General features: G+C 37.7%; 1 protein-coding gene across 1 annotated transcript; it reads left to right on the top strand.

Annotated features, from left to right (window-relative positions):
- Positions 1-15,214: 15,214 nt before the first annotated feature.
- On the top strand, positions 15,215-15,658 carry LOC113759239. Its single transcript, XM_027301806.1, has one exon. The coding sequence runs from the start codon at positions 15,215-15,217 to the stop codon at positions 15,656-15,658; it is 444 nt and encodes a 147-aa protein (XP_027157607.1).
- The last annotated feature ends 4,386 nt before the right edge of the window (positions 15,659-20,044 follow it).

The following is a 20,044-nucleotide window of genomic DNA, read 5'->3' as shown; positions in this document are numbered from 1 at the left end:
CATTACAACTCGAGGCTAGCTAAATTCAAAAAGTTTCTGAAAGCCAAAAGCCAAAAGTTTCTGAAAAATTTTTCTTCAACAAAACAACTGCAGCTAAATTCAACACTACGAAGCTAGCTTTTATAATTTCAGAAACTTTTTCGTAATCTTTTGCTCTTCAACCAAGAAAGCACGGATATACTTCATCTACATAAGCGAAAAGCGAAAAATCTACTATAATACAAATAAAAATCCAGAAATAACTAATTAAGATTAAGTGAAAATCACCATAGCTTGGGTACTTCTCCACTTATTCTGCACTTGCTGGTTCTGTATTTCCTCCGTCTGGATGCTTCTCAGGAGAAAAATGTGTGGGTGAATGTTTACTGCGAATCTCTTCCATATCCTACCTATTAAACGCGCTCCACTACAAAGACGTAATGATTATGAGGCTGACACCTAAAGGGCAGAAAAAAAAAGCGTCGGGCAAAAATAAGTAATAGTAAGACGTGCAATGCAAGCAGCAGCATTTGCTGGGAACAAATACAGGGTAACTAGACACTTACTTATATATTTTTTTCTAAAATTCAAAATTTACATTGCCTTGATACGTAATATTGATGTTAAAATTGAGGATGAGGATGCCGCATTGTTTCTGTTAGTGTCTCTACCGTTATGGTATGAGAATTTTGTTCAGTCTTTTTATTGGCGGTAAAGATATAGTGACTTTATAAGAAATAAGATCAGGATTGCATAGTAGAGAGTTGCGCCCTAAGGCGGTTGGTAATGTTACAGATAATCAGGCGGCTGGGCTAGTTGTCAGCAGTGGTAAAGAAAATTTGGCGAAAAAGAAGTCCGAAAACATGAAGCAGTTCTCTAATGGTCCCAAACCAGATGATGTCTGTAACTACTGCAAGGGAAAGGGTCATTGAAAATCTGATTATCCCAAGAAGAAGAAGTAACAGGAAAAGCAACACGCTTCAGCTTCAATTGCAGAAAAGGAAGCGAAAAATTCAGAAGAAGGCCTGACCCTAATTGCAAACGAACCAACACATCACTCTGATGTGTGGGTTCTTGATTCTGGGGCATCCTATCACATATGTCCAAACAGGAAATGGTTTACAACATATGAGCAGATAGATGGCGAAAATATCGTGATGGCTAATAGCGCTGTCTGCAAGACTGTTGGGATCGGTTCGATTAAGATCAGGACACATGCTGAAAAAATTGCCATACTGAACGATGTTAGACATATTCCAAAAATGACGAAGAATTTGATATCACTTAGTACTCTTGATAGTAAGAATTTCAGGTTCAGCGGAGGAAGTGGAGAGTTGTGCATCAGCTAATGTTCATTAGTGGTTCTCAAAAGAGTTAAGCATGGCACCCTGTATATCTTACAGGGTTTTACGCTAACAGGTTCTAACCGCTGCTATTGTTTGCAATCATCGAAGATCGCAAGTCTGATGACGACACAAACTGTGGCACATTAAGGCTTGGTCATGATGAGCGAAAGGGGGATGCAGATTCTGTCTAAACCATGAAATCTTCCGGAAGGCCACAAGGTCACCGCGATACTGGATTCTGTGAACATTGTACTTTCGCAAACTAATAATCGCAGAAAGTTTGGAAAGGCATTCACAGACAGAAAAGACACACTTGATTACAATCCATTATGACTGCTGGAGTCCTTACGAGTTGAGTCTTGGGAGGCATCAGTAATTTTTATCCATGATTGATGATTAATATCAAGGATGACTTGGGTAATCGTTAATGAAGGAAAAAGGGTGAAGCTTTGAAGAACTTCAAGAAGTGGAAGGCCTTAGTGAGAATCAAACTTAGAAAAAGAAGAATCAAAGGCTGAAACTGAATAATGGTACTGAAATTCTGTCAAATGAAGTTTGATGAGTTCTGCAAAAGATGAAAGAATTGCTCGGCACTCACACAGTTTCGACACACACTACAATAAAATGAATGTAGCAGAACGGCATGAATCAGACACTAATCTACAGAGAGTACGGTTGTATGTTCTTACAATGCTAGAGTTGGCCAAGGAGAATTCTGGGCGAAGCAGTAGAGTACAACCTATTATTTGGATCAATCTGTGGACACCCTCATACAGGATATAATAACTACAAATGCCTAAATGAATGTGTGGTCGGTAAGTCCCCTACTTACGTTAAATTTGAAAGCTTTTGGTTGTACTATGTATTATCATATCAGTGAGGGTAAAATAGAACAAAGGGCTAAAAAGGGAGTGTTTCTGGGATATGGAGATGGGATTGAAGGGTATAAAATCTGGTCAACCTCAGAAAATAAAGTTATACTTAGCAGAAGTGTAATTTTTGATTAAAACTCTATACTTAACCCTCCTGTGAAGACTGTTGTTGAAGAAAGTGCAGGTGTTGATAAACAAGTGGAGCTACAAATCATTCAAAATGGTTTTGAATCACAACAGCAATTTGGTGATCATCAACAGCTATCCTTTGAAACTGAACCTTCTGCAGGAGTAGAGTCTCCAGAACCTGCATCAGCAGAAACGTTGGCACCTATATCCCATACTGCATCAGAAACTCAGCTGCACGGTATCGCTTACGATCGTGTGAAGAGAGTGGGAATACGAGCTCCCAGCACGTATCAGGATTTTGTAGGTTACGCATTTCAAGTTGCTGAGGAGGTGGATTCTCCTGAGCCCTCTACCTATAGAGAAGCTATTTCAGGCAGTGAGTCAGCTCAATGGCTTGCTACAATGGGAGATGAAATAGTGTCGTTACACAAGAACGACACTTGGGAATTGGTCAAACGGCCAGCAGAGAGAAAGGTTGTGACTTGCAAATGGGTCTTTAAAAGGAAGGAAGAAATTTCTCTAGCTGAGGGCATCAAGTATAAAGCACGTGTTGCTACAAGAGGGTTCACTAAAAGAGAAAGAGTAGACTACAATGAGATTTTCTCACCAGTGGTCAGACACACTTCTATCAGGGTGTTACTAGCAATGGTTGCACATCAAGACTTAGAACTCGAGCAGCTAGGCGTGAAGACAGCTTTCCTACATGGAGAGTTAGATGAAGAAATTTATATGACTCAGCCAGATGGATTCCAAGTTTCAGAAAAAGAAGATTATATATGCAAGTTGAAGAAATCCTTGTATGGATTAAAGCAGTCCCCAAGGCAGTCGTACAAAAGATTTGACAGCTACATGATTGAGCTCGGCTACAACAGAAGTCAGTATGATTGTTGTGTTTATCACAACGAACTTGAAGATGGTTCGATGATCTACTTGATTCTGTATGTAGATGATATGCTCATAGCTGCTAGGAACAAAGCTGATATACAGAAGTTGAAAAGTCTTCTCAGTGCAGAGTTTGAGATGAAAGACATGGATGCAACATAGAAAATTCTGGGAATGGAGATTTTCTGGGATAGAAGTCAAAAAAAGTTTTTCTTATCACAGAAGAGCAATATTGAGAAGGTACTATCCGAATTTGGCATGTCTACAGCAAAGCCCTTAAATACTCCGAGTGCAACAAATGCTCAACTATCAGATTCACTCGCACCACAGTCAGAAGCCGAGATAGAGTAAATGGCTAAAGTTCCCTATTCTAGTGCGGTGGGTAATTTGATATATGCCATGGTCTGTACTAGACCTGATCTCGCATATGCAGTCAGTATTGTTAGCAGATTTGTTGTTAATCCTAGGAAGGAGCACTGGTTGACCGTGAAGCGAATTTTTCGATACTTGATGGGTACATCTGATGTTGGTCTCATTTATGGAGGTGATACAAAGTGTTTGGTTACAGGTTATTCAGATTTTGATTATGCTGGAGATGTTGATAGTAGGAGGTCGATGACTGGTTATGTTTGCACTCTTGGACATTCTGTAGCTAGTTGGAAAGCAACTCTACAACCTACAGTAACTCTGTCCACTACTGAGGCAGAGTATATGACACTGACGGAGGCTGCTAAAGAGGGAATTTGGTTAAATGGGCTGGTTGGAGATCTTGGCCTATATCAAGATCAGGCTAATATATATTGTGATAGTCTCAGTGCAATATGTCTAGCCAAGGATCAAGTTCATCATGAAAGGACTAAACACATTGATGTCCGATATCACTTCTTGAGATCTGAGACAAAGATCAAGGTGAAGAAAATTAGCACTGCTGACAATCCTGCTGATATGTTGACTAAGCCAGTTCCTCATAGTAAGTTCAAACGTTGTTTAGACTTGCTAAATGTCCTAAGTTTCTGATAGCCCTTATTGGCATTCTGATGGTACTTAAAGACAATTCTGATGGTAAAAGAAGACTCTGAGCACGTCTGGCACTTCATTTGTGCATCTGTTACATCTGTTGCTGAGAAGATTCAAGTCAAGGTGGAGATTTGTTGGAATGTCCTGAATCAGATCTTCGACCTCCACTGAGCTGTTTGGGGGTCTCGCTTAGTAAGGGTCCATTTTAGATTGTGTCTCATTTTGCGCCTAATGGTCCAGTCCGTTTTGATTATTTGGTTGTATATATATACCTTATATACATTCTGTACAAAAATATCTGATACATTCCGAATCGTAATAAAATCTGATTTTCCTTAAATTTGTTATTGCTTGTTCTTGTTTGTTCTTCCGTTCTGCTGCATCTATTTTAACAATATCCACCATACCAGGAGATGCGTTAGCCAAAACATTGTATATTCAGGTCAGAGGCGTTTCAACATTCAAATTGCCAAGACATATATGAAACTATTATTCACTAATTCACTGAAATATGAGCTTGCCTGTATAAAAGTTGTCCATCTTTCATGGAGGAAAAAAGAAATCTGAGCAAATACAGAAGAAACTATAGAAGCAAAAGCCTTGAACAAACTGTATACGTGCAAGTGACTATCAGAAGAAACCGGAGAATCAAGATCTTGATATAAAAGTGAGGTCGAAGAGGGTGAGCCATGGGACCAGCATCCTAGATGATAATGACAAAGAATAATTAGTTACAACAAGCTGACCCATGATCTATTTGGATTAACATGATTTTTTTTCTATCCAATTGATGGTTCATGATGAACTGAGCCCAAGTTTTAGATAATTAAGATGTACTACTGGAGTCATAGGCAACAAAGACAGCTTTATATTACTAAGCCCAAGTAATGTCCAGTAGAGAGAGGAGTGAAAGAGCGGGAAAGACAGGGAGCGAGAGAGAGAGAGAGAGATACCTTCGCATACACCTGTAAAATGAATAGATGAAAAATCAGTCGCAGAAGTTCACACACTGCCAAGAAGAGAAATCAAATGATGCCAATGCTATGCCTTACCATTACTGCAAGTTGAAAATCAGCCATCATATCCATCATACCAGGAGATGTGTTAGCCAAAACATTGTATATTCAGGTCAGAGGCAAGTTTCAACATTCAAATTGCCAAGACATATATGAAACTATTATTCACTAATTCAATGAAACAGGAGCTTGCCTGTATAAAAGTTGTCCATCTGTCAAGAAGGAAAAAAGTTGAGCAAATACATAAGAAACTATAGAAGCAAAAGCCTTGAACAAACTGTATATGTGCAAGTGACTATCAGAAGAAACAAGAGAATCTAGACCGTGATATAAGAGTGAGGTCGAACAGGGTGAGCCATGGGATCAGTATCCTAGATGATTATGACAAAGAATAATTAGTCACAACATGCTGAACCATGATCTATTTGGAATAACATGATTTTTTTCTATCCAATTAATGGTTCATGATGAACTGAGCCCAAGTTTTAGATAATTAATATGTGCTACTGGAGTCATAGGCAGCAAAGACAGCTTTGTAGACCTAAGGATATTGATAAATTCTAAGCTTCAAAACATCGGCTATTCTCTTCACAGTACTGCTGCCCACATCAGATGAAAATTCCTGTCCGTTGGCATCCATGTTCAGGAGTTAAGCCAAAATTGAATGTTTATAATAACCACAGCCGCTACAGAAAAAATGTATACCGGATCACAGAAGACAGTAAGCCCTTCTTTCAAACTAAGCTGGGCAAAAATTGAAGCAGACTCCTTTCAAACAAAAAAAACTAAAAAAATAACGACTAGATTCATAACTATTTGTAAAAAAAAAATGTAAAAGATTTAGTTCTCCTTTGCCCAACATTGATGGGCAACGAGATCCCCTATACTTTTAAACTTGTTTTCACATATATCGCAACTGAACTTCAAGCGACCATGAACAAAATTATTGTGCTTCAACAGTGCGTCACGACTCGCAAATGAGCATTCACAGTGGGAATGGTAACATTACCACTGAATTCCGAGTGGCAGAGCTCGGGGTTCTTGTTCTTTTTTTGGCATATTTAAACCTAAAAAAGAAACGTATGAGAAAGACAAATTACAAATTAAAAAAAAATAAAATCAAAATAACGGCAAAAGAAAAGAAAAATAATCTGAAACTGCATGTTTTGTCATCACAACAATCACAAAAAAAAACACTGAGTTCTAAGCAGTGATAGAACTTTTTTTTTCCGGGTTTTAAGTTGAACTATTTGTTCAAACTGATCATCGCACATATCTTCATCGTCATCACAAAAACCAAAAGTTTTTTGAAACATACATAACAACTCGAAACTAGCTAAATTCAAAAAGTTTCTGAAAGCCAAAAGCCAAAAGTTTCTGAAAAATTTTTCTTCAACAAAACAACTGCAGCTAAATTGAACACTTCGAAGCTAGCTTTGCTAATTTCAGAAACTTTTTCGTAATCTTTTGCTCTTCAACCAAGAAAGCACGGATATACTTCATCTGCATAAGCGAAAAGTGAAAAATCTACTACAATACAAAATAAAAATCCAAAAATAACTAATTAAAAGGAAGCGATAATCACCATAGCTTAGGTACTTCTCGACTTATTCTGCACTTGCTGGTTCTGTATTTCCTCCGTCTAGATGCTTCTCAAGAGAAAAATATGTGGGTGAATGTTTACTGCGAATCTCTCCTGTATCCTACCTATTAAAAGCGTTCCACTACAAAGGCGTAATGATTATGAGTCTAACACCTAAAGGGCAGAAAAAAAGAGCAGGACAAAAACGAGTAACTGTAAGACGTGCAGTACAAGCAGCCGCATTTGCCGGGAACAAATACAGGGTAACTAGACACTCACTTATATATTTTTTTTCAAAAATTCAAAATTTACACTGCCTTGGTGCGTAATATTGATGTTAAAATTGAGGATGAGGATGCCATATTGATTCTCTTAGTGTCTCTACCGTTATCGTATGAGAATTTTGTTCAGTCTTTTACTGGCGGTAAAGATATAGTGACTTTAGAAGAAGTAAGATCAGCATTGCATAGTAGAAAGTTGCACCATAAGGTGGCTGGTAGTGTTATAGATAATCAAGCTGCTGGGCTAGTTGTCAGCAGTGGTAAAGAAAAATTGGGGAAAAAGAAGTCCGAAAACAAGAAACAGTTCTCTAAAGGTCCCAAATCGGATAGTGTCTGTAACTACTGCAACGAAAAGGATCATTGAAAATCTGATTGTCCCAAGAAGAAGAAACAGTAGGAAAAGCAACATGCTTCAGCATCAATTGCAAAAAAGAAAGCGAAAATTCAAAAGAAGACCTGGCCCTAATTGCAAACGAACCAACACATCACTCTGACGTGTGGGTTCTTGATTCTGGGGCGTCCTATCACATATGTCCAAATAGGGAATGATTTACAACATATGAGCAAATAGATGGCGAAAATATCGTGATGGCTAATAGCGCTGTCTGCAAGGCTATTGGGATCAGTTTGATTAAGATCAGGACACATGCTGGAAAAATTGCCATACTGAACGAAATCAGGCACGTTCCAAAAATGACGAAGAATCTGATATCACTTAGTACTCTTGACAGTAAGGGTTTCAGTTCAGCGGAGGAAGTGGAGAGTTGTGCATCAGTAAAGGTTCGTTAGTGGTTCTCAAAGGAGTTAAGCATGGCACCCTATGCATCTTATAGGGTTCTACGCTAACAGGTTTTGCCGCTGCTGCTGTTGCATCTTCTGAAGATCGCAGGTCTGATATGACCAAATTGTGGCACATTAGGCTTGGTCATATGAGCGAAAGGGGGATGCAGATTCTGTCTAAACGTGATCTTCTAGAAGGCTACAAGGTCACCGATCTTGGATTCTGTGAACATTGTACTTTCGACAAACTATATCGCAAAAAGTTTGGGAAAGCAATTCACAGGACGAAAGACACACTTGATTACATCCATTCTGACTGCTGGGGTCCTTCACGAGTTGAGTCTTTGGGAGGCTGTCGGTATTTTTTATCCATGATTTGATGATTATTCAAGGATGACGTTGGTTAAATCCGTTATAAGAATGGAAAAAGATGAAACTTTCAAGCACTTCAACGGATGGAGCCTTAGTGGAGATTCAAAACTGAAAAGAAGATCAAAAGGTAGAACATTATGGTCTGGAATTCTATTCAAAGGAGTTTGAATGAGTTCTGTAAAGTAAGGAACTGCTCAGCATCAAAACAGTTGACACACACCGAACAAAACGGTGTAAGGCAGAATGCATGATCAGACACTTCTAGAGGAGAGCACGGCAGTATGGTTCTTCAATGGTGAGTTTGCCAAGGAGGTTCTAACAGAGTATGAGCGCAGCCCATGTTTTTTTGATCAATCGTGCACCTTATACAGGTATATGGACTACAAGAATAACCTTATGAAGTGTGGTCTGGTTAGTCCCTACTTACTCAAATTCTGAAGGCTTTTAGGTTGTACTATGTTATTAATCATGTCAGTCGGGGCAAATTAGTAACAAAGGGCTAAAAAAGGGAGTGTTTCTGGGATATGTGAGACGGGGTTTTTAAAAGGGCATGAATCAATGGTCACCCTAAAAAGAAAGTTATATTTTAGGCAGAAGTATAAATTTTTGATGAAAACTCTATACTTAGCGCCTCCTGATGAAAGATGTTGTTGAAGAAAGTACAGGTGTTGATAACAGATGGATGAATACAATCCTTTAAAATGGTTTTGAATCACAGTAGAATTTGGTGATCATCAACAGCCATAACTTTGAAACTGAACCTCCTGCAGGAGTAGAGTCTCCAGAAAACCTGCATATAGCAGAAAGGTTGGACACCTATACTTGTTAGTAGTATATAAATGGATATTATTAAGTTTTAGAATAAAGTAAAGTAAAAAGTTAAAAATTTATTTATTAATGTAAAACGAAATTGAGTTAAGGAAATTATAATATTAGAAATCCCATACTGCGTCAGAAACTCAGCAGCACGGTATTGCTTACGATCATGCGAGGAGAGTGGAAGTACGAGCTCCCAGCAGGTATCGAAATTTTGTAGGTTATGCATTTTAGGTTGCTGAGGAGGTGAATTCTCCTGAGCCCTCTACCTATAGAGAAGCTATTTCAGGCAGTGAGTCAGCTCAATGGCTTGCTGCAATGGGAGATGAAATAGACTCATTACACAAGAACGGCACTTGGGAATTGGTCAAATGGCTAGCAGAGAGAAAGGTTGCAAATAGGTCTTTAAAAGGAAGGAAGAAATTTCTCCAGCTGAGGGCATCAAGTATAAAGCACATGTTGTTGCAAGAGGGTTCACTCCAAAAGAAGGAGTAGACTACAATGAGATTTTCTCATCAGTGGTCAGACACACTTCTATCAGGGTGCTACTAGCAATGGTTGCACATCAGGACTTAGAACTTGAGCAGCTAGACGTGAAGACGGCTTTTCTACATGGAGAGTTAGATGAAGAGATTTATATGACTCAGCCAGATGGATTCCAGGTTCCAGGAAAAGAAGATTATGTATGCAAGTTGAAGAAATCCTTATATGGATTAAAGCAGTCCCTAAGGCAGTGGTACAAAAGATTTGACGGCTACATGATTGAGCTCGGCTACAACAGAAGTCAATATGACTGTTGTGTATATCACAACAAACTTGAAGACGGTTCGATGATCTACTTGATTCTGTATGTAGATGATATGCTCATAGCTAGCGGAACAAAGCTGATATACAGAAGTTGAAAAGTCTTCTCAGTGCAGAGTTTGTGATGAAAGACTTCGGTGCGGCACAGAAAATTCAGGGAATGGAGATTTTCAGGGATAAAAGTCAGAAGAAGCTTTTCTTATCACAAAAGAGCTATATTGAGAAGATACTATCCAGATTTGGCATATCTACAGCAAAGCCCTTGAATACTCCGAGTGCAACGAATGCTCAACAATCAATTATACTCGCACCACAGTCAGAAGCCGAGATAGAGTATATGGCTAAGGTTCCCTATTCTAGTGCAGTGGGTGGTTTGATGTATGCCATGGTCTGCACTAGGCCTGATCTGGCACATGCAGTCAGTGTTGTTATCAGATTTATGGCTAATCCTAGGAAGGAGCACTGGCTGGCAGTGAAACGAATTTTTTGGTACTTGAGAGGTACATCTGATGTTGGTCTCATCTATAGAGGTGATACAGAGTGTTTGGTTACAGGCTATTCAGATTTTGATTATGCTGGAGATGTTGATAGTAAGAGGTCGATGACTGGTTATGTTTTCATTCTTGGGCATTCTGTAGTTAGTTGGAAAGCAACTCTACAACCTACAGTGACTCTGTCCACTACTGAGGCAAAGTATATGGCACTGATGGAGGCTGCCAAAGAGGGAACTTGGTTAAAGGGGTTGGTTGGAGATCTTGGCCTACATCAGGATCAGGCTAATATATATTGTGATAGTCTCAATGCAATATGTCTAGCCAAGGATCAAGTTCATCATGAAAGGACTAAACACATTGATGTCCGATATCACTTCTTGAGATCTGAGACAAGGATCAAGGTGAAGAAACTTGGCACTGCTAACAATCCTGCTGATATGTTCACCAAGCCGGTTCCTCATAGTAAGTTCAAACATTGTTTAGACTTGCTAAATGTCCTAAGTTTCTGATAGCCCTTATAGGCATTCTGATGGTACTTAAAGACAATTCTGATGGTAAAAGAAGAATTTGAGTACGTCTGGCACTTCATCAGTGTGTCTGTTACATCTATTTCCGAGAAGATTCAAGTCAAGGTGAAGATTTGTTGAAATGCCTGGAATCAGATCTTCGACCTCCGCTGAGCTGTTCGGGGGTTTCGCTTAGTAAGGGTCCGTTTTAGTTTGGGTCTCGGTTTTTGGGCCTAATGGTTCAGTCTATTTTGGTTATTTGGTTGTATATATATACCTTATATCCATTCTGTACAAAAATATATGACACATTCCGAATCCTAATAAAAATCTGATTTCTCCCAAATTTGTTCTTGCTTGTTCTTGTTTGTTTTTCCGTTCCGCTGCATCTGTTTTAACACTATTAGTGTGAGGTGACTTAAGTTGCAGTATCCCGCAGAGCACTCTGCCACTGAGAGTTGGATTTTCAATTGGCGGACATTTGGAATCTTTCTAATTATATTTTCCGCTCTGTCGTCTAAAGACACAATCAAGGTGGAAAGAGTGTCTAAATTCGAGAGGCCGGAGGTGTTTTCAAGATTTTCACTCGGCAAAGAACAACTAACGCTCCAGCCAACAACGTTCCAGCCCACCACATGTAGATGCCTCAACTTGGTCATGTTCCATATGGTGTCTGGGAATGAAACAGTACCAGATTCAGCAATCACAACAAAAGTTTCTAAGTCGGAGAGCTTGTCAATTGTGGAGGGAATGGAACTCATTGCACCCTGAACACCCAAGTATCTCAGCTCAACGAGAGCTTCTACCTCTTTAGGAAAAACCTTATGTGGCAGAAAATTTTGCTCCAAATCCAACACTCGAAGTTTTTTGTAGATGCAAAAGACAAATTACATATCAGCCATGAATGAATCAGACTCTTCAATCTGACTAAGCAATAGTAGACTACATATTTGTGGACAGAATAGCCTTGACTTCTTAAAATGCTCTACCTTGGACCAAATGGACAACATCTCGAGGTAGAGGTGCTCATTAAAAGTGGAAAGTTCACCATAGCCACACAACACCTGTAGGATATTTTCTTCTTTGGCTTTTTCCTTACAAAACTCGTGTAATAGATCATGAATGCGACAAGTTTTGACTCCACCAATATGTCTTTTTTTGGCAACCATGACTAGGTTTCTGCCAATAAGATCCATCATGTATTCTTCTGCTAAATCCTCTATTCTCTTTGTCTCTGTATCCGACATAGGCCCTTCAGCAAAAACAAAGCCTTCGGCAATCCATAGCCTCATCAACTTCGCAGTTTCAATTTCTTGATCTTCTCGAAATGCTCCGAAGTACAGAAGGCATCGTTTCAAATAATGCGGTAAGTGCCTGTAACTCAGCTCCAATGTACTCTTGCACTGGTCTGTAGCATACACAATGGTTGAAGTTAAACTATCTGTAACTTCGCTCCAAGCATCATCCTCTATAGTTGACAAAATTCCAGCTATGATAACAATGATAAGAGGCAATCCCTTGCAATTTGTTGTTATTTTCTTCCCAAGAATACGTAGTTCTTGAGGACAGCCTGGCTTTACAAACACCATCCACTGCAATAATGTCCAACTGTCTTCTTTGGTAAGTACGCGAAGATTGTGAGGTTCCGCACCAAATTGTACCTCTGAAGCCGTGTTAGACTCTCGACTTGTAATTAGGACTCGACTTCCTTTCCTATCGTCAGGGAATGAAAAGCTCAAGCCATGCCATACCCCAATGTCCTAGACATCATCTAAAACAATAAGATACCTATTCCTCTTTAACGTTTTATAGAGCTTACATGCCAAATCATCTTCATTTAGAACTTTGAGTTCATTCACCTCCCCATACACACAGCATAAAATCTGAACTAATAAATTCTTCATGTTATATTCTTGAGAAACAGAGCACCAAAGAAGAATATGGAAGTGAACCCGAATTGAGGGACTATTGTAAACTTTTTTGGCTAGAGTGGTCTTGCCAAGTCCTGGCATTCCCACAATGGGAACAATTTGCAGCTTTGTTGATCCACTTACGAGTTGTTCAATTACTTTTTGTGCCTCATCCTTGAAACCAACTACAAATTCATCGGTCATTGGTACTCTACCTCTTGATGGCTTGAAACGGGTAGTCTTGCGAACTTCTTGTCCTCTGAAGCTATGATCGGAAGGAAGACTTCCTGAGACGCTTGAACCCCTTAGCTGAGCCACAATGAGCTTAACACTGTTGTTCGTGTTGACCAACATTGCACAAGAATCAGCAGATTCTCCGACCACTGAGGAGTCAACATCCACTTCTTTCACTTCATTCAGAAAGAGCGAGAAAATTACAATTCCTGCCTCACAAATAACAGCTACAATTTTATCATTTAGCTCATTCATATTCTCCTGCGGCTCATTTAGAGTGCATCTCAAGAATCGTAGTCCCTCATAGAGTCTTTCATTTGATCTTTCACAGAAATTGTGAAGCTGGTAGTATAGTAGCTCCCAAAGACTACTTATGAGAGAGTCATTAAAATCCCGCAGTATGTGCATACCTGTTTTCGTGGTAGGCAAAGATTCTGGGGATTTCGGAGGTTTAAGGACTTTGACATATGTCTCATAAACTTGGAGGTCAACAGGCTTAATCTTCCCCAGCAGTTCACTGATTATGGAGCACATCTTGGGATCATGCATCTCTAGATCTTTCTTGTAAAACAAACACTTGTAAGAGAGGCGTGCGGTTTTTAGAGCCACAACTTGAACGTGAGCCAACAGATCTTCCAATTCACATTGTTCCATACCCAGAATTTTGGCAAAGCCAGTGAAATTTTTCAAGAATGTAAACTTGTCTTCAAGGGACTCAATATGTGCGTGCAAAGCACTATTGTAACCTTCCATGGACTCAAAATACCGATGGCTGAGAAGACCGACCAGATTATGCAGAACAGAATCTATGAAGTCCACGAGTTCATAGTCTCTTAAGCAGGAGTCGGACTCTGATGAGCTACAGCTCGACAAGGTTTCGTATATGTCGATGATATCTTGCTTGAAGGACTTGATTTTTCTCAGCAAATTAGAGACGACGAGTTTCAAAGCTGTGACTGCGCTTTTGAAATTGAATGAACTTTTTGACCTAAGATAGAAGGAGCGTATATCCATCCCAGGTCTGTTTACAGAAGCTTCAATCTTAGACAAGAAAGCTCGAAGCCTTACCTTCAATTGGTTGTTGCTCCAGTTTCTTGCACACAGAAGAACTGGTTTCAGGAACAGCAGATTCAGCTTGAGAGCCTCAAAATTTTCACGCAGGCTGGAAAATCCAGTTTCAAACGAATCATGTTTTTCGAGGTGGTTCTGGAGCAACTCCAGATCATGCAAGACGGAGTCGACACGAGTGGAGGCCATGTCTCTATCTCTTTGCCAGGATCTTCCTCTGACTCTCGAATTTCAGGGCGGGTAAAGGAGAAAGAAAACTCAGCACCAGAGCTAGCAATAGTAGTATTTTCTTTTTGAACAATACTTCCTGAGTGACAATAGTAGTATTAGTTGTTGGTTTCTCAGTTTCTCTGCTTAATCGAGGCGGGGATACTAGTATTCATCATTTTGAGAGAGCTAGAAAAAGAAAAGGGATAATTGCATAAACCTCCCCTGAGATTTCTGACATTTGCACTGACCTCCCCTCTAGGTTTAGAAATTGCATTCACCTCCCCTGAATAGTAACAATTTGTTGCAGAAACCTCCCTGACAGCTTTTGTAGAAGTAAGATAAGAAATTTCTTCCAATTTTGCCCTCTTCTTGCTTGACAATTATTATTTGCTTGACAATTGCTTAACTAATTATCTAATTAGTTAATAGTTAAGCTAATTAACTATTAACTATTATTTGATTAATTATTAACTAATTAACTAATTTCTATTTATCTAATTGACTAATTAACTAAAGTTATTGTCTGTCCGAAACTAACAAACTATTTACATGTTAAACTAATTAACTAATTAACTGCTTAACTAACTAACTAACTAATTAACAAACTATTTGCATGTTAAACTATATACAGTACGCATTACCTATTTAAAGTATCGGCTCTTTATGGGTAGTTTACTTTCAAACATTTAATTTATGATAAAAACATCAATGTTTGTAAGTAAAATTCAAAAAGTGTTACAGTAATATTCTTACAAAAAGGGAGGGGCATAGGGCCATAAATTAAATGTTTAAAATTAAGAATATTGATATTTTTTGTAACACTTTTTGAATTTTACTTACAAACATTGATATTTTTATCATAAATTAAATGTTTGAAAGTAAAATACCTATAAAGAGCCGATACTTTAAATAGGTAATGCGTACTGCATATAGTTTAAATAGCCGGGATTCTTTTGGTAGGGTTATCCTGGCATTCTACAAGGAGTTTGGGGAAAAAGGAGTTCTGCAGGCAGAGGCTCTAGCAGTATTAGAGGGGCTCCTTATATGTGCGGCAAAGGGGTTACGTGGGATTCTAGTAGAGGTGGACTCGGCGGTACTCGTATCGTTAGTCAACTCTTCGGCTCAGGGAGGTTGGTTGTTATGTAATGTCCTGCGGCGGATTCGGCGCCTTTTGGATCAAGTGGCTATGTCGTTTACACACATATTCCGAGAAGCAAATGGGGTGGCAGATAGGCTAGCTGCTCTACAAGGGGGTACCACGCAAGTTTTTGAGTCGCATCTCCAGCTTCCTAAGGAGGTGCGAGGTTGTATTGCTATGGATGCTGCCCAAATCCCGTCTTTTAGACTAGTGGCTCAGTAGGGGGAAAACGCCTTCAATTATCTTGTATTGGTTTGCTCACATCTTGAATAAATGAATATTTATTTTAAAAAAAAATGCAAATAGTTAATTAATTAGTTAGTTAATTAATTAGTTAATTAGTTAAGCAGTTAATTAGTTAATTAGTTTAACATGCAAATAGTTTATTAGTTTCGGACAGACAATAGCTTTAGTTAATTAGATAAATAGAAATTAGTTAATTAGTTAAATAATTAATTAGATAATTAGTTAAGCAGTTAATTAGTTTAACATGCAAATAGTTTGTTAGTTTCGAATAGACAACAACTTTAGTTAATTAGTTAATTAGATAAACAGAAATTAGTTAATTAGTTAATTAATTAATTAGATAATTAGTTAGTTAATTAGTTAATTAGTTTAACATGCAAATAGTTTGTTAGTTTCGGACAGACAACAGCTTTAGTTAATTAGTTAATTAATTAAGCAGTTAATTAGTTAATTAGTTTAACATGCAAATAGTTTGTTAGTTTCGGATAGACAACAACTTTAGTTAATTAGTTAATTAGATAATTAGTTAATTAGATAAACAAAAATTAGTTAATTAATTAATTGAATAATTAGTTAGTTAATTAGTTAAGCAGTTAATTAGTTAATTAGTTTAACATGCAAATAGTTTGTTAGTTTAGGATAGACAATAGCTTTAGTTAATTAGTTAATTAGTTAATTAGTTAAGTAATTAATTAGTTAATTAGTTTAACATGCAAATAGTTTGTTAGTTTCGGATAGACAACAACTTTAGTTAATTAGATAATTAGTTAATTAGTTAATTAGATAAACAAAAATTAGTTAATTAGTTAATTAATTAATTAGATAATTAGGTAGTTAATTAGTTAAGCAGCTAATTAGTTAATTAGTTTAACATGCAAATAGTTTATTAGTTTCGGATAGATAACAGCTTTTGTTAATTAGTTAATTAGATAAATAGAGATTAGTTAATTAGATAAACAGAAATTGGTTAATTAGTTAATTAATTAATTAGATAATTAGTTAATAGTTAATTAGATAATTAGTTAATAGTTAATTAGTTTAATTATGCAGAAATAGTTTGATTAGTTAATAACTATTAACAATTAGATAATTAGTTAATAGTTAATTAGATAATTAGTTATTAATTAATTAGATAATTAGTTATTTAGTTAATTAATTAATTAGTTAAACTATGCAGAAATAGTTAATTTAGTGTAATTTTTATTAACAAATGTTTTGTTGGGTTTGATGAAAGTACTCATCGCATTCATTTGGTAAAATTAAATCATGTCAGGGGTACTTTGGTAAATTGACCCACTTTTGCCTATTAAATTGCCTCCAACTTTTGATAGGGGAGGTCAGTGCTATTTAAAAATTGATAGGGGAGGTCAATGTTATTACTATAAAAGTCAGGGGAGGTTTCTGCAATTATCCCAAAAGAAAAAGATCCACTAAATGTCGTCATGGAAAATATATAAACAACGAATTTATTAACTTTGCATTTACTCAAGAAGAATCCACTTTAAAAAAAAAAAAATAAAAGATCCACTAAAAACTGCAACAAACAACCATTATGACCCTAAGAGAGCGACAGTCTAGGGTCTACCTGTACTTGCATGATAAAAGACATTTGCTTATTTAAATTTCAGCGGGCCAACATTCTTGTACGAGGAAAGCAACCGGCACCCACACTTGCATTATCAACAAGGAAATTTAAGGTTTGTTTTAAATTGAAACTGGACAATTACCAAAGTGAAAGACTAGTGTTTGGATAGCCAAATAATGTTCAAAATTATTTGCTTACATCACAAATACAATTTTTAACATACCTTTTTATCTTTTTAATTATATTTTTATCTCACATACATCACATCACAAAAAATGCTATAGTAATTATTTCAAATAATATTTTAAATAATCTCCTATCCAAACACAAGTATTAATTTCCTTCAAGTGAATGTAAGACCTCTTCCACCCACGCAACCAAAATATAAGAAAATGTAAGACTTGGCCCTGTAATTGTTTTGGTTGCTTTATTAAGGATCCAATGGAGATCATTTAGTTTTATCAAACCAAAGTTAATTAACCATCAAGTACTAACACATGTTCACTTTCTGTGCTTAGGGCTGGCACCGAAGCGGTTTGGGAGGAGACCCGTTGCCAAATGGCTCCCCCGTCCTCGCACTTGCTATTCCCTGTGCCTTGCCTAGTTTCTCGTGCAGTCCCCCCAGCAAAAGACAATAATGTAGAAATTACCGTCTTGGGTAAATCTCCCACCTTGTCAAAAACCTTGATATGTGCTCAGCAAATTATGATAATACATGTATTGCATGGCAATCAACTATTACTAGAGTAGTTGATCATTAGGAAAAGGCTTGAGGCTCTCTTTGGGCGGCGCAGTGCAAGGAATTAAATCTTTTGACTTGCATTTCTTTTTCAAGTTTGATTCTTCTTGAATATAAATCAAAGGATCAAATTCTCTTGACTTGCATTTCTTCTCTAGACTTTCTTAAAAATTTCACTAGGAAATGACTGTCCTAAAAATTTCATCAACAGGTGAAAGTGTAGAATAGGAATTATTGTATCAACATTCCTGTGCGAGGAAATCAACCAGCAACCTACACTTGCATCATCAACATCCTTGTACGGGGAAGGCAACCGACGGCCATTATGAATTCCTTTTTACCTATTTGTCTTTTTCTTTTCTAGCCAACTTGCCTACTTTGCAGAATGCCTGGTTCAAGTACCCTAACCTTTCGTCTTTTTTTTTTTATTATTTGGGAACCTCCGTCTTACAGTCAAGCTAGACAAATGACTATTTCTATAGTTACTTTCTTATTTCCGCACCAAATTTTTGTTAAAATGTAATAATTATACCCCTCAATAGTCACAAGTTGGGTACACTTTTTAAAAAAGAATGAATTTGTTATTTTAAAAGAAATTGACTGTGCTATTAAAAAGTGGACGGCTACATTATCGCCGGCCATCAACAAAAAAATGTTGGCCCCGCCTTATAACTTGAATGTAGCAGCTTTTAACCTTTTTTCCATTCGTTTTATAATTGCCGCAATAAAACGAGAATGAAACGGAAGAAAAGGTTTCCGACAAGCATCACGTACTAGACAGGAAAGACACTGAATTCTTTGCTTTTTTTTTTTTGCCCTTTTCTACCTATGTTGCGGATGCTGCTGAAATCATATGGACACAAGCCGCATTGTTGGTGAGAAAATACAAAACAACTACTGTTTTTGGGATAGGCTACCTGTAAAACTGGTTAAAGAAAAAATTTCCAAAACTTCCCAATTCATCTCTTCTATCCTTACTCTCCCTCTTCTGCTTAACCCCTACTCCTCTGAGTTCCTCCATCTTGTCACCCATATACATACAAGTCAGAAACGACAAACTCACAGTGAAACTAAGGTCTGTTTGGATTATTATTTTTTAAAATTTTTATAAAAAAAATACTATAATAATTTGAAGCATATGAAATGAAAAGACGAGCCAAAAATCCGTCCACAAATGATATAATTTTTTTGATAGAAAACTGTACAATTCAAACATAGTCAAGTTTTGGATATGGATGCTTTCAAAATTGTTTTGAAGGGAATACTTTGGCGCAACTAGGGCTGCATGGGGTGTTCAATTTGTTGGGAGATTGATGCAGAGGTCAGTGGAGGCCTGCAATCTGCGATCTAGAAGCTACAGAATTGGCGGAGAGGTAACTCCGAAGACCGACAGATGAAAGGAATTGTTATTATGTGAGTAACCGAGAGAATACAAGAAAGGAGAATTGTAAAGCTATTACAGAATGAATATGAAAAAGGCTTCCTTATTTCATAGCCTAGATTCCTATTTATAGCCATCTAAGTCGGCTGTCAGGCTACTGCTAACCTGCTGACCTAGGCTGACATCACTAGATTCCCACTAACAAATTGGCTAACAAATCCCAGCTGTATGGCCATAACTAACGTGTGCATGGCCTGCATGGCCATTACTTACTTTAGCTAACAAACTTCAGCTGCATTTCCGTTGCTATATCCCACGCAGAATATGAAATAACCAAACACATGCATCAATACCCTCCCCTCACAGAGTCCTTGTCCTCAAGGACTGAAGTTGGGAAATTGCAGCTTTAAGTCCTGCAGGTATTCCCACGTAGCATCCTCCAGGAAGCTGTTACTCCACTGGGCTAATACCTGAGTAGCTGCCACCCTACCACGCTTGACCAAACGCCTGTCTAATATGGCAATAGGTTCCAACAATAGCTGACCTTGGCGTGAGACTCCAGCTGGAATGTGAGTATGAGTGACCCCTGTGCCCATTTTTTTCTTGAGCACCGAAACATGGAAGGTGTTGTGAATGTGAACATGCGAAGGAAGTGCC

The sequence above is a fragment of the Coffea eugenioides genome, chromosome 2 (assembly GCF_003713205.1).
Source record: "Coffea eugenioides isolate CCC68of chromosome 2, Ceug_1.0, whole genome shotgun sequence".
In the NCBI taxonomy this organism is placed as follows: domain Eukaryota; kingdom Viridiplantae; phylum Streptophyta; class Magnoliopsida; order Gentianales; family Rubiaceae; genus Coffea; species Coffea eugenioides.
The sequence above is the reverse complement of the archived record's forward strand: the minus strand, read 5'-3'. Positions and strand labels throughout refer to the sequence as shown.